We start from the raw sequence: 14,134 nt of genomic DNA, 5'->3' as shown, positions 1-14,134 counted from the left end.
CAGAAGTCAAAGCGGTCATCAATAAAGGAGTATCAGTTAAATGTCATGGGGGCCCAGAAATACCTTTGTCTCAGACCCAGGCAGACACTTAGACCGCACATGGTCTTATTCCCGCACTTCATGGCCCTGTGTGCGTGTACGTTCTGTAGGCTGGGATAGCTATGCAAGCCAGATCGGCAGGACCCTCTATCATCCAGAGGGTACTCCACAACATACAAGATCTTGGTGATTAGACTTATGAAGCAAGGAAAGGAGAAACCTCTTTTTTAGAAGAAGCAATTAAAAATAGAAAATATACAGAAAAGTATGGATGCTTTCAATGTATTTACATTATAATAGGGCAGAAATATTTGTAACGTCTATGAACTATTTTTACTGAACGGCAATCCAGCTTGAGAAATCAAACAAAAAAATAGATAAGATGTATTAAGCTCTTGCAAAAAGTGTGTGTGGGGGATAGAGGTCAGTCAGTAAAGTGTAAATATTTGCCGTTTCTGATGGGCAAACTCATTAGGTGAACCAAGCTGATGCCAAAAGGATTTGCAAGTCCACGTGCCTCTGTACTATAACCATTACAGATGTTTATTTCAAGTACAATAGCCATGGCCGGACTAGCTGGACCGGGTATCTTACATTTCCCTGGGAGGCTGGAAGGGTGGGGGACAGTTTTGTTGCTAGAGGATGGTTTTGCAGCAGTGCTGCAATATCGGCCCCTTGTAACAAAAGTAGCAAGCCAGCATAATCCACTCACTTTCGTTTCCAGACTCCCGGGGCCAGCCAGTGCTTCACACTTTCAACCCTGCCACCCACGCCCACCCCCAGCGCCACACCACCAAAACTCCCCTTGTAATGGCCAGGCTCGCTCACTACAAATTGTGCGGGGGCCAGTACGAATACATTGCCAAGGCTTCTTTGAGTTTCCAATCAGGCCTTGACCATTACTGCTTGCATCTCATCCTTTGGTCCATCTCCTGAGTGCTCCACGGAGGCTGCTGTGAGCTCTAGGCCAGCAGTGGTGCACAAAACTGAGACACACGTTTGCCCAAATCTCTTATTACCAGAGTCACCTGACTGACAACACCGGTGATGGATGGGGGATGTTTTAAGTGTATGGACAGTGCAGTTACGAAAAGGTGCTGCACAGGGTTGTTTCCACGTTAACACTACAGTTGCAAACAGTCACAATGTTGAAGCTGTCTAGTTGTGCAAAAGTAAAGAAAATGTGCAACTTAAGTCAGACTATATAACATTTGCTGTCAAAACCGAAGATACTTACCAAAAAACAGTTTTACAGCGGTGGATTTTTTATGCAAGCATGTCTGAGGTCACTTCAACACCCTGTAGTATTGAAGAAAGGACGCTCCAAGCCAGGTAGTTTACCACGTAGATTTATTTAAGTGGTAAATTAGATACATAGACAGGTAAAGTCAGTCTTAGTAGGAGCCCCACCAGGAGCAGCTTCACTGCTGCTCAGCCCTTCATCCAACTCATTCACGCAGCACACATTCCAAACACTAACATTCCATCAAGCAGTCATTCTTGGCTGTGCAGCAGCATACTACACATCCCCAGGTAGTAATACTCCAAACTCAACAACAGCCTCTCCACTGGGATGAAACAACATTCAAAGGTTTTATATTTTTAACACTCGTTGGTTCATAGCTGATTAAATCAAACGGTTGCTCTATATGCATATTCTGAACTTTTATATTAACACTAACTGAAAAAACAAACCAAAATGTACATACACGTGATTCGTTCTTTAAAATGACATGCCGAAGTAGCACAAAAATCCTAAGGATTTATAAAAAAATTAAGTAATTTTTTTTATATCTGAGCATATTTCAGTGGTGATATATCTTACCTTTTCAACAGGGAGGAGTGTTTGTAATAGTCGTACTGTTAGAAGGGAAATGCTTAGGAATGCTGTCCTGTGGTGCACCAGCAGAGGTTCCGGCTGCTCGGAACTTGTATTACTTTTATGATAGTATAAGCTTTCGCCCAATGAATCCAGAGACACAAGCAGCTTCCCTCTCTGTGAAAAAAGGTAGAGAATCACACAAAACAGTCATCAAGATAAAAATAACGGAAAAAGTAAAACAATCCCGAGCTTTCCTATTTAAAGACGTCTTAATATAGGGCCTTATGAATGGACACTTAGGCGCCCAGAGTAATAGGCGAATAGGAAGTAGACCATTGAAAAAATCCTTGATGCCGAATGGATAACAACATATTAAGAAGCATTACAAACTTTCTAACACTGCTTCAGGTGCTGTGTCATGGCCACCTTCCTCACCGACCAAGAGAAGGGACACCACAGCTTTAAGTGACTTCTCAGCAGTCAGCAACAAGGGTAGCCTCTTAGCACCAGCAAGCAGATAATAAGAGGCACAATGATTCCACACACACATCAGCACCGAGGTGTGTACACAAAGGACGTACCGTAGTCCCTTACACTGGTGGGTGCCTCAAAACAAGAGCAAAAGGGATCAGTTCAATGGGATGAGCAGGGATGCTGCTGCTTCAAACTAGAACTGCAATTTCTCACTGTACATTGTAAAGTGTGCAGATGGGGTATAACACAGAAATATTATGCATCTCTTGTGTTTTTGAATTTGTTAACGGGGAGATTGCCTTTCCTCTGTTTAATACACAGTGAGCAGTATAAGTTCCATCTGAGGTCCGTGGTTGCCGTGTTTTTATGCTCTCTTCTTGTGAGATCCAGTCTTCCACCTCTTACCCTCATGCCAAGGCGAAGATAGGACCTAGATCTTCCCCATTGGCCATGTCTGTCATCTGGCTGAGCCCCTGTCAACACTGCCTCTTCCTCATACTTCCACTGACTGACATCAGCTAAAACCTATCTAATCCAACAATGGAGGGCGCACAGAATAAGGGTTGGGACGTAAACTGTGGCTTTCGGTTGAGTGTTCCTTGTTTGGGCCTAATAGGGCCAGGAAAGGCTGGGACAGAACCCCTTTTTTCCCTTTGACCACAACCTTCTGCCGCTACTTTTCCTCTATTGAAATCCCATCAACACTATACCCATAGGACTACCGTTCAGTGCTCCCTACATTCAGTTGTCTCATAAATCTCTGATACTGGAAGACGGGAGACTGCGCTGTCCTGTTTACACCTTCAGTAGCATGGGTGGTGCTCCCTTCTGAGCTCTAAATCCATGTACTATAATCATGCTTCCGATACATACGGAGTGCTGAGTGTCTGTTTACCCAGAGTCGGCTTCACAAAGTATTCCTTTGATACTTAGCAGTATCTCCAACGGTTTTGCGCCATATTTCCCTTGGGTGGACATCATATACTACACAACCTTAATAGTCATCTTAGGGAGAGATAAGTGGCAATATCTGATGCTATACTAGTGGTGAGCATAGCTGATGGGGATGTGGATTAGGAAGACCCTGGAATGCGCAGCCAGGGCCCTAGTTTACTAAACATAGGTCATCTGATCAAGGGTGGCAAGTTGGCAGCTTGCTATGGTGAGTCTGTATAACTTGGTCTTCCCCTTCTCTAAATGTTGAATGCATCATCCCCCGCAACAGTTGGTGATCAACGAGCAGTCAAATTTGCTTCACTGAATTTAAGAGAAAATATAGCCATGCAAATGTATAAACAAAACGTGAATATAGTTTAATAGTTAATTGCAAACAAAAATATAGATTTAAAAACAAAAAAAACTCATATGGAATATATGAGGGTTGTTAGAAATTGGGTCTCTAGTTGGCAGAGGTAGGGACCTTTGTCCAAATAGGGACCCTTACTTCTAGTCAGGGTAAGGGGATACACTTCTAAAATAATCCCTGCTCACCCCCTTGGTAGCTTGGCACGAGCAGACAGGCTTATCTCAGAGGTAGTATGTAAAGCATTTGTGAACACATACAGTAATACCGTGAAAACACTACAAATGGACACCACACCAGTTGAGAAAAATAAGTAATCCTTATCTAAACCAAACAAGCCTATAACGACAAAAATCCACAATCCAGTAATGAAAATAGGACTCTCACATGGTAGAAATCGTTCATTTCACAGCAAATTGCAGATGCAACACTTTTCACACAAAGTACCTTGGATGTGTCACGCACATAAACAAAAAGGCTCGCAGGGAAGGTGATGCGTCAGTTCCTTACACTCCGGGAATGTGATGCGTTGGTTCCTTGCTCTGGTGGAGGTGATGCGTCGGTTCCTTACTGCTGCGCAGGGGAGGTGATGCGTAGGTTCCTGGCCGGAGAGGAGATGATGCATCGGTTTCTTACTACGTGGGGAGGTGATGCATCAGTTTCTTACTACGTGGGGAGGTGATGCGTTGGTTTCTTACTGGGTCCCCCAATGATGCGACAGACCTGGCGCCTCAATGAGATGTGACGATCCGGGACGATACGTGGGTTCTTGCAGCCAGATAGCAGGATTTGCGTTGGAATCGGTGCGGTAATCTCATACGTCGGACACCGATGCACTCTGCAGCGATTTCTCAAGCCACAGGCAGGAGCTGCGACAGTTTCTTTGGCGATGCATCGGAAACAGGTACGGATGCGTCACGCTTCTTGTTGTTGCGTTGCTTTTCCAGCTCCCAACAGCCAGAACAACCTCCAGAAGCCCAGAAGAGCTACAGGCACTTCTTGGCGTATCAGAACTCTCAGCAAGGAAGCTGGGGGTGAAGTTTTTGTGTCCCTGAGATTTCAGAACAGGAGGCAAGCTCTTCTTCAAGCCCTTGGAGATCTTCCTCAAGAGGGACACAGCAAACAGCAAAGTCCTTTTACCTTTCGTTTGAAGAAAGTAGCCCCTGAGCGAACCCCAGACAGCAAACAGTACAAGGCAATATTCCTCCTCAGTTCCTCCAGCTCTTCTCGTTGGCAAAGGTTCCTCTTGATTCTCAGAAGTGATCTAAAAGTCTGGGGTCTGGGCCCCTCTTTTTCTACAGTAAATCTCTTTGTTCTCTCCTGGCCCAGGGCTCTGAGCCCAGTCCAAAGCCCAGTCCAAACCAGTTCTGGGAGGCACTTTTCAAGCGCACAATAACCTCCTTTGGCAATGTGAGCCCTGGTTCCAGACACACCACAGGGGGGCGGAGCCATTATCGTGGAAGGCAGGCACAGCCCTATTCAGGTGCAGGTGCTACTCCTCCCACCACTCCAAATGCAGACCAGGTCTATTCAGCCTAGCGCTGACTCATTCAGACTCTCTGGAGCCACTGCACATCCCCAGCCCCTGTCACTCCAAAGCCAGTCCATGCACATCCTAGCAGAGGCACACTAGATGGCTAAGCAAGAACATACCTACTTTCTAAAAGTGGTATTTCCAAACACAGAATGTAAAAATCACCCTCACAAAAAGATGCATTTTAACATTCTAAGTTTAGGTATACTAAACTGTATTTTCCGATCTGGTTCCCAAGGGCCTGTATACTTATAAGATGTTATAATCAAACTCCCCTTTCTATCCTATAGAAACAGATAGTCTTACAATAGGGAAAAACGAAATTGGCAGTATTTCACTATCAGGACATGGCACAAAACATCAGGGCATGTCCTACCTTTCACATACACTGCACCCTGCCCACTGGGGTACCTTGGGCCTACCTTAGCGGTGACTAACATGTAAGAAAAGGGTAAGTTAAGTCCTGGCAAGTGGGTGCAAATGCCAAGTCGACATAGCAGTACTAAACTGCACACAGGCTCTACAATGGCAGTTACATTTAAAGGTCGCTTATGCAGGTGGCACACTCAGTGCTGCAAGCCCAGTAGCCGCATTTGATTTACAGGCCCTGTGCACACACAGTGCACTGCACTAGGGACTGACTAGTAAATCAAATCAGACAATTATGGAATCACCAATCCATAGATACAATTTACAGGGAGACTATGTGCACTTTAGCATTGCTCAGCAGTGGTAAAGCGCCCAGCGTCATAAAACCAACAAAAACAGTTCAGAAACAGAAGGCTAGAAAGCAAAAAATCTGGGGATAAACCTGCTGTAAAAGCCAGGTCTAACAAGGATCAACAAAACATTAAGGTCTGAGGCGTGCCATCAGTCGACAGGAACTGCCGGAATTTGTAAGATTTTTTTTTCAGTTTCTCTAACAAGATGGTTGTCTATGATCTCCACAATGACATCCTTCAAATTACCTAAACGACTTAAATATGTTTATTCCACAAGATTACCCTCCCACCAACAATATTGCTCTGGAGCACTACATAAACATTAAAAAAACGTAATTCTATTTTACAAATAAAGCCATAAAAGTCATACAAACATCAGTAAAACTTCACCAGAATGCACATTCGCAATTCAATACAACCGGGGTAGTCCAATTACAAGGAAGAAATTTGAAAGTCCCGATGCCAAGATTAGTCACAACTTGACCTAAGTAACAGCTACCCGTAAGAAATTGAGTGTGTACAAAACGGTGTCATTTGAGAGGTGTTGTAAAAAGATAAAAGCTGGTCTCACCCTCCAAAAAAAAGCCTTTTTAAGAATCGGGATAAATAATAACTTTCTGGGAGCCGCATAAAAACTACAAAACATTAAAAAGTGCATCATATCCTGAGGAGACTGACTGTCGCAGCCACGGGGCATGAGGCACTGCCCTCCATGCACACCACGTGGTTGTGCCAGGAGATAGTGAAAAAGATCAAGCCGAAATGTGGTCAGTAAAAAGCGATTGTGAATGCTTTTAAATCCTAAAATATATGGTTCAGTTCTTATCGTAATGTACCTACACACGCTGGGCATACACAGCTCTGTTTCCTCTCTGTCACAGCAGCTCCTACTTAAAAACACACTTTAGCCCAGGCAAAGTCCCTCTGACATATAAGCTCGGAGTTATCAAATAGTACTGCCCTGCCTAGCCTAGAAAGGCCTGCTCTTATATACTGGAGCCATCAGATGCGCAGGACGTGGTCAAGGGAGAGACAATCCTTTAAAATGTCTTTGCTAAGTGCGTTTTCTTGCTTAGCACACATCTTTAACCACAATGCTAGTGGGCGGAAAGCCAATTCATCTGAGAGAATGGGCATCCCCAGCTCTTCATGCACAACGTAGGACGGGGTGCTTTGCGGTACTGAAAGGACCCGCCTCAGGAAGGTATTTTCAGCGATTTGCAGGGCTTCCAACCCAATGTGACCCCATATCTCGCTTCCGTAGCTGGTCTTTGAAATGCATTTTGCTTTATAAATCTTTAAAATGGGCCCTATTGGTTCCCCCCCACTCTGGAAGCAAAGTTAAAAACAGCTGCAGTTGCTTTGACTAGGTCCCCTTTCTTACGAGTGAGCAAGAGGCCCCAACTCAGGGTGTCGTCAAACACTACTCCCAGACAGTGGAGAAGTGTGGCTCAATAGTTAGAGCGGTGACCCTGGTGCAGAGGTCTGGCCCGGGACCAGGGTTCAATTCCCACCTCGGCGAGTCTTGGGCTCAATTTCCTCGGACCTGATCATTCTCGCCTCGGTGCCTATTCTAATCATGGGTCCCACTCTGCAACTCTGGGTAATAGCTTGTTTAATCTCCACAACTGCCCCAACAGCGCTGGGATGCATGGCTTCACCTTGGGGGGGCCCAGGAGTGGACATTTCACAGGGAAAAGCCAGGAAGGGTTCCACAGCGGTATGCGTTACAACGCCAGGACACCCCAGTTAGGGTATTAGTGTGCTTTACAAGTACAAATTACAGTTACATAGGAGAAGATGTTTGTCTTAGGTATTGACAAGGTTCCTAACTTAAAGGTGGACTGCTAGGCTTTGCGGGTTCCCACATGAATGACAAACGATTTGGTATGATTAACAGTCCGGTCCAAGTTCTCCATAACATGAACTAAAGAGTTCAACAGGAGTTGTAGACCCCTATCTGTCCTCGCCATGAGAACAGCATTGTCTGCATATAGGAGGACCAGCAGGCTACACTTGCCTACTGGGGGGCAGTCAGCTTTTGTGTCCGAAAAGGCCTGCTCCATGAAATCGATGTATAAATTAAAAAGAAAGGGGGCTAGAATGCACCCCTGGCACACCCCTCTCTTGATGTCAACCTTGCAGGTCACATTGAGGCCTTTTGAATAACTTACAACCGCTCTAGAGCACTAGATACTGATATGTAGATTCCCCAAGTTGCCCCCAGATGGGCTCTGTAGAGCATCTACACTGCTTGATTGTATCAATGAAATGCCTGTGGCTACTTTCCTGTCACTCTTGAGTGAACTCTTAGGCCATTCACCCTGGCTATCTGTGTCCAGTATATGCCTTTGACATGGCCTCTGTCGATTCTGGGTGGGTTCTAAAAAGCATTCAGCATGGCTGTGTTTCTCATGTGTGTGCCTCACAGAATCACAGTGACACAAGGAGCTAACTGCACTACTACTCATGTGTGATACCAAAATCCTTCCACACACAGCCCACATTAATATCCCTCACACTTCCATCAAGATAAAACTATACATTAATGTAAATAATGTACACTCTATCATTCCCTCGTCTTCCCTCCATTACATACTTAAGTACAGCGACCTACATCAGGATAACAGTACAACTATGTTCGACCACACAATACACCATAATGCTACCAACACAGAAAACACTAAAATTCAACACACAACAAAGCCCACAGCCATGACAAACAGCAGTCTCTGTTCATTCATGCACTTTGATGGTTTGTCTGGGGTATGAAGCGTTATATGTAGGAAATTACAATATAGCAAAACAATTAACTACAAGTGACAGTGGTGCAGGCATGAAGAAATGTCTCAATAGTGGCAGAGCATTAATAAAACAAAGTCTTTTATTAAGAATTCTAGAATCTGTGCTGAAAAAGCGCCACCATATCGGAGTGCACATGGGGAGGTCACAGTCCAAAGAACTTACATAATCTAACACCAAGCAATAGTCTCACCTGTAATATTTGGTCGGATAATCGGACTATGACCTTTCAAACAACATTAATCCAGAAGACACATGGGGCAAAAAAATCTGTGTTCATAGCTCTGGAACGCTTTGAATCACACAAAGAACAAGTGTAGCAAATGAGCAGTATGTTGCCGGCGATCCATTTTGGAGCAAACCAACAAAAATACATTAGTAAAGAATGGTGTGCCAGCATATTTACGGGCAACACATTTTCCAAAAATGGGCACGAAGTTTGCAGCGACATACAGTTTTTACTGATAAAACTATATAGTGCGCAAGCGAGAATGGCTAGAAATTGGGATTCAGAAAATATTTGCTCAGATCATCAAGTAGTGTCGTGGTTTACGTTACGTTAAACGTTACGTTAAAAATATTTATACCGCGCACGTTCACCAACGGTTTCATGGCGCTCTTGACATAACTGCAGCTGGGGTGGAGGAGTTACTCAAGTGTTGACTGAAACAGGAAGGTCTTTAACAGTCTGCGAAAGTGGTCATAGTTGGGGCAGAGGCGGAGTGCAGTTGGGAGGGAATTCCAGACAGGGGGGGCCATGGCAGAGAAACTCAGGCCACCATGCTTTTTCCGTCTGGTTTTAGGAATGACAAGGACATTGAGTGTTGCGGAGCGAAGGTCTCTGTGGGGGACATACCGTGTCAGGCAGGCAGAGATAAAAGCAGGGGCTAGCTCGGAAAGGGCTTTGAAAATGACGCATCCCAGTTTAAAGATGCAGCGTTTAGTGATGGGTAGCCAGTGGAGGCTACGCAGAAGAGGGGTGACATGCTGGTATTTTGGCTGGCGGAAAATCAGGCGAGCTGCCTGGTTCTGGACAAGTTGCAGCCGGTGGAGATGGATTGATGGAATTCCGGCATACAACGTGTTAGCATAGTCGAGTCTGGAGGTGATCAATGCTAGGATGACTAAAATTAGAGCATCTCTGGTGAGGAACCTACTGATTTTACGAATCCGCCTTAGGTGGAAAAAACAGGATGAGGTGACTGCATTGATTTGGGGCCTCATTGAGAGGTCCTCAGAGATGATCACCCCCAGGCTTTTCACAGTGCCAACTGGGTTAGGCGGCGTCCCCAAGGAAGTGGGCCAAAAGGTGGAATTCCACGGATTAGTGGAACCCCCAACAAGTACCAGCTCAGTTTTTGTGGGGTTCAGTTTTAGCTGACTATGAAGCATCCACTCTGCGATGTTGAGCATAGTGGATTGAAAGTTGGAACGGGAGGAAGGAAGAGGGTCAATGGGAAAAATTAACTGAAGATCGTCTGCGTAGTTGAAAATAGTAACCGGGGTATTACGGAGGGAAGCAAGAAGGGGCTGAAGGTACAAATTAAACAGTAAGGGTGAGAGCGCAGAGCCCTGAGGGACCCCGCAGGTGAGGGATGAATAGGGCGCAGAAAAGGTAGATAAGTGAACTGCCTGAGTCCGATGGCTCAGAAAAGATCTGAGCCAGTCGAGGGCCACCCCCTGGATGCCGGCGTTGTTGACACGGTCGATCAAAATAGTATGATCGACCGTGTCAAAAGCAGCTGACAGGTCCAAGAGGACAAGGGCCTGAGAGAAGTTGTTGTCGGCACCTTTCCTCAGGGTATCCATGACGGCCACTATGACCGCCTCGGTGGAGTGGAGGGGTCTGAAGCCAGCTTGTTGGGCATCCAGGAAGGAGGAATCTTCGATAAAGGTACTCAGGCAGCGGGTAACGTAGGTCTCCAGAATTTTGCCCAAGTAGGGAAGGAGGGAAATGGGGCAATAATTACTTAGAATGGTGGGGTCTGCATTAGTTTTTTTAAGGATGGATATGACAGCTGCCTGTTTGAAGGAACGGGGGACCTCCCCAGTAGCGAGAGAGTTGTTGAGCAAAGCTAATGGAGGGCCAGGACATGCCAGGAAGGCCTCTCTAAGGATCTGAGGGGGGCAGCAGTCATTAGGGGAGCCTGAGCTAACCTTGCGAAGAAGCACGGAGAATTCATTTTGAGAAATTGGTGGGAGCTGAGTCAGACGGCTAGAATTCATGGGGGGAGAGGTAAAGGAAGGGGTGATGAGGGGGGGGGATGTCTTTGATAATAGTTATTTTGTCAATGAAGTAAGAATTCAGGGAGTCGCATAAGGTTTGGGTAGGTTGGGGTAGGGGTGTAATCCTGTCAGGCATGGAGAGCTCATTGACAATAGAAAAGATGTCTTTGGCTTTGGTGTTAGAATCCAAGATTTTTTGAGAGAAGTAGGCTGTTTTGGCAGATAATATAGCTTTTTTGTAAGTGTTCAGGGCATCTACATAAACCAGTTTAAGCTGAGGATCATAATTGCGTCTCCAGCGGCGCTCTGCCTGCCGAAGAGCAAGTTTATCAGCCTTGAGCTGATCAGAAAACCACCGTTGAGCGTCGTGGGGACGCTTAGCTTTAATGGTTTTGTAGGGAGCCACTTAGTCACAGGCAGTTAACAGCCATTCTTCTAGGTGGGCAGCCTGGTCGGCGACCGAGATCGCAGGTGCTGGAACGGAGGAAGCCAATAGAGCATGGAAATCGGCTATATTGGCTTTCTTCCAGTTGCGAGCAGATAGGTTTTTAGTAAGGGGAGGGGGGCGGGGAATGTGGAGATAAAGAGAGAAGGAGATAGAAAAATGATCAGACCAGGAACAGGGAAGTACGGAGGGAGGGGAGATATCAAGATTGGATGTCCACACTTGGACTAAGGTGTGACCTTTGCAGTGAGTAGGGGCATGAATGTGCTGGTGGAAATTCATGCCTGATAGCAGGTCCGTAAATTCCGCAGAAAGATGGCTTTCGTGGGTGTCAGATGGCCAATAATTGAAATCTCCAATGATCATGATGTTGGCATGATTGATCGAAAGCTGGGAAATGGATTCGCCGAAGAGTTGGGAGAAGAGAGGCATATGATCAGGGGGCCTATAGACTAGGACACAGACAAATGAAGATTTGGGTGAGGAAAATTTAAAGGTAAGACAGTCAGTTTTGGGAATGGGGGTCATCGTCAGCTCTGAGAATTTAAATTCAGAGCGGATAATGACCGCCACCCCTCCACCGGACTTGCCGGCAGGACGGTTAGCTTGCATAATATAGTAAGCTGCAGGGATAGCTGCTAGGGTGTCAGGGCCAGAATCCTCGGTTAACCACGTTTCGGTTAAGAGGAGGATGTCGATGGTACTATCATACAATAGTTGGAAAACTTCGAGCTGATGGCAAACTAGGGATTATTTAGATCCTATGAAAACCTTTGATTCCACCACACTTCAGAATAAAATAATTACCAAAAATGTGCTTTATTTGTACTTTCCTAACCTCTGATATATTTTAAAAAACGTGTACAGTTCATTTAAACGCATTTATATTTAGTTGTATGTTAGAAAAAAAAACATTCGACAGCTTTTCCTTTCATACTCCCCGTATCCCAGCAAGACTGTCTCATAGTTCACTTTACAAAATCACCTCACTTTGCAGGCAGAAAAAAAAGTAAAACACCAGACTCTGTGCTAAAAGAAAAAGCAACAATTTGTGATAAGACATATTTCACCTCTGTCTTTGAACGCACTACACATGTGTCAAGCTAAAAACTAAATTTGAACTAATCGTTATTGCTCAATCACCTTCTACATTCCAGCATTGTTATTTTGGGGGTAATGAAGCACCAGCCCCCCCCCCTCTTATTTCTAGCACCTATGATATCACATTACTTTTGCAGGGAGGCATTAGCTGCCTACGAGTGCTGCGAGATGGCAGAAAAGTTACAAGTAAAACAGTTACAAGTTTTTAAGAATCATAAGTTTCTAGAACATCACCAATAGAGGGTATGAGACTTTTCAATATTATGCATATGTAGAAGATCCGATGCAGGAAACGTCTTTGCAAGCAGTGGAGGAGATACATAATTTATAATATTACATCAGCAAGTCACGGCATAAGGAGAAACAGGAAGACACACAAAAAGTGCATAACTCTAAATGACATTTTTCAAGACGGTGCTTTTCTCTTAGGCTAGTCACTTAATAAAATGTAAAAAAAAGAATAGCAGACAAACATTATCCTCATCTTACCAGTTCTTGTCCAATTAGGCTAATATCCTCCCAGACGTCGTCGGACAGTACTTCACCAATGAGCAGCATGTTCTCAGTAAGCAATTCCAAAACTTGCATAGTCGTCTTTCTGCTGCCTGCATTTTCAAATGAAAGGAACATAATAACAAAAACAATCAAATGTGCTTACATTATATTCATGACGTGTGTCAACCTTGCCAGGGCTGCAACAAGTGCTAGACAATACCTGTAGGTTCACCATTCAGTTAGAGGCTTCAAAACGGTTAACACCTTCAGTGCACCTATTTTTATGCACTGGGTATCATTTCCCACTAGCTGATTTTCGCAAAACGATTCCATTTTGGGCCACTACAGAGTCTGTGAAATGGTGGGAGCCTTCTCCCAAGTACTGCCTCTAACAACACTCCCCTGAAAATGTTTACTACCAAAAGGTATTATACATAACAGTCTTTTCTCCTATTTGTAAGACTATATTCCTACAGTTATGGATAGGTGTGTATAAGCGTTTGAGGAATGCAGCAGGCGCCTTGGATTCCGAGCACCAGGCAAACTACTTAGTTTGAAGCCTTGAAGGGGGAATATGATGCAACTGCTCCAGGAAGGGAGGTTGATGTAAAAACTTTGGAGGTAATTACTTTCTTCTAGCTGCTTCAGGAGATGCAGTGATCTAACTGGCTGACTAAAAGCGCACAGATGTTTTATATTACAGCCTTCAAGCACTTTAGATTTAAAATAGAGATGATTTCTGATGAGATTGGAGAAACAGTCGGGAACGGAGCCTAGACTATCAATACGTGGCATGTGTGGTAGGGATTTGACACCAGCCTTGAAAGGAAGGAAATCCTTGACCCTGACTCCCTCAGCTACGGTCGCTCCCCTCGCAGCTCCCAGCACTGAAGACATTTGGTATCGTAGCGCTCACCTGCATTTCTCGCTGCTCTTTATTGCCAATTTGCTTACGCTCACCCCCATCGCCCCTCTTGTCTCTGCACTGCCCTGACTGCCTGCGCGCCATCACTGTAGAGACTTCGCAGCGCCCAGAAGCATATCCTTCCATCAGCTGTGTAAACGCAGCGCACCTTTACCGTACTGACCTCGCAGCGCCCACAAGCTCTATTACTGTTCAGCCTCTCGTCTGCAATAATTAATTAATTAATAATCGTAGCGCTTGAAATAA

At 45.0% G+C, this 14,134-nt stretch overlaps 1 protein-coding gene across 1 annotated transcript in view; it reads right to left on the bottom strand.

The window, feature by feature from the left end:
- Positions 1-14,134, bottom strand: part of RTTN (rotatin) — a 1,129,552-nt gene that overhangs the window by 958,698 nt on the left and 156,720 nt on the right. The window contains exons 11-12 of the mRNA XM_086965450.1: positions 12,958-13,073; positions 1,865-2,035 (exon numbers count right to left, since the gene is read on the bottom strand). Of these exons, the coding sequence (XP_086821576.1) occupies positions 1,865-2,035; positions 12,958-13,073 (287 nt within the window). The remainder of the gene's footprint in view (positions 1-1,864; positions 2,036-12,957; positions 13,074-14,134) is intronic.

Source organism: Lissotriton vulgaris, chromosome 4_1 (genome assembly GCF_964263255.1).
Source record: "Lissotriton vulgaris chromosome 4_1, aLisVul1.2, whole genome shotgun sequence".
Lineage (NCBI taxonomy): Eukaryota > Metazoa > Chordata > Amphibia > Caudata > Salamandridae > Lissotriton > Lissotriton vulgaris.
Note: the sequence above shows the minus strand (reverse complement) of the source record. Positions and strands in the feature narration are given on the sequence as shown.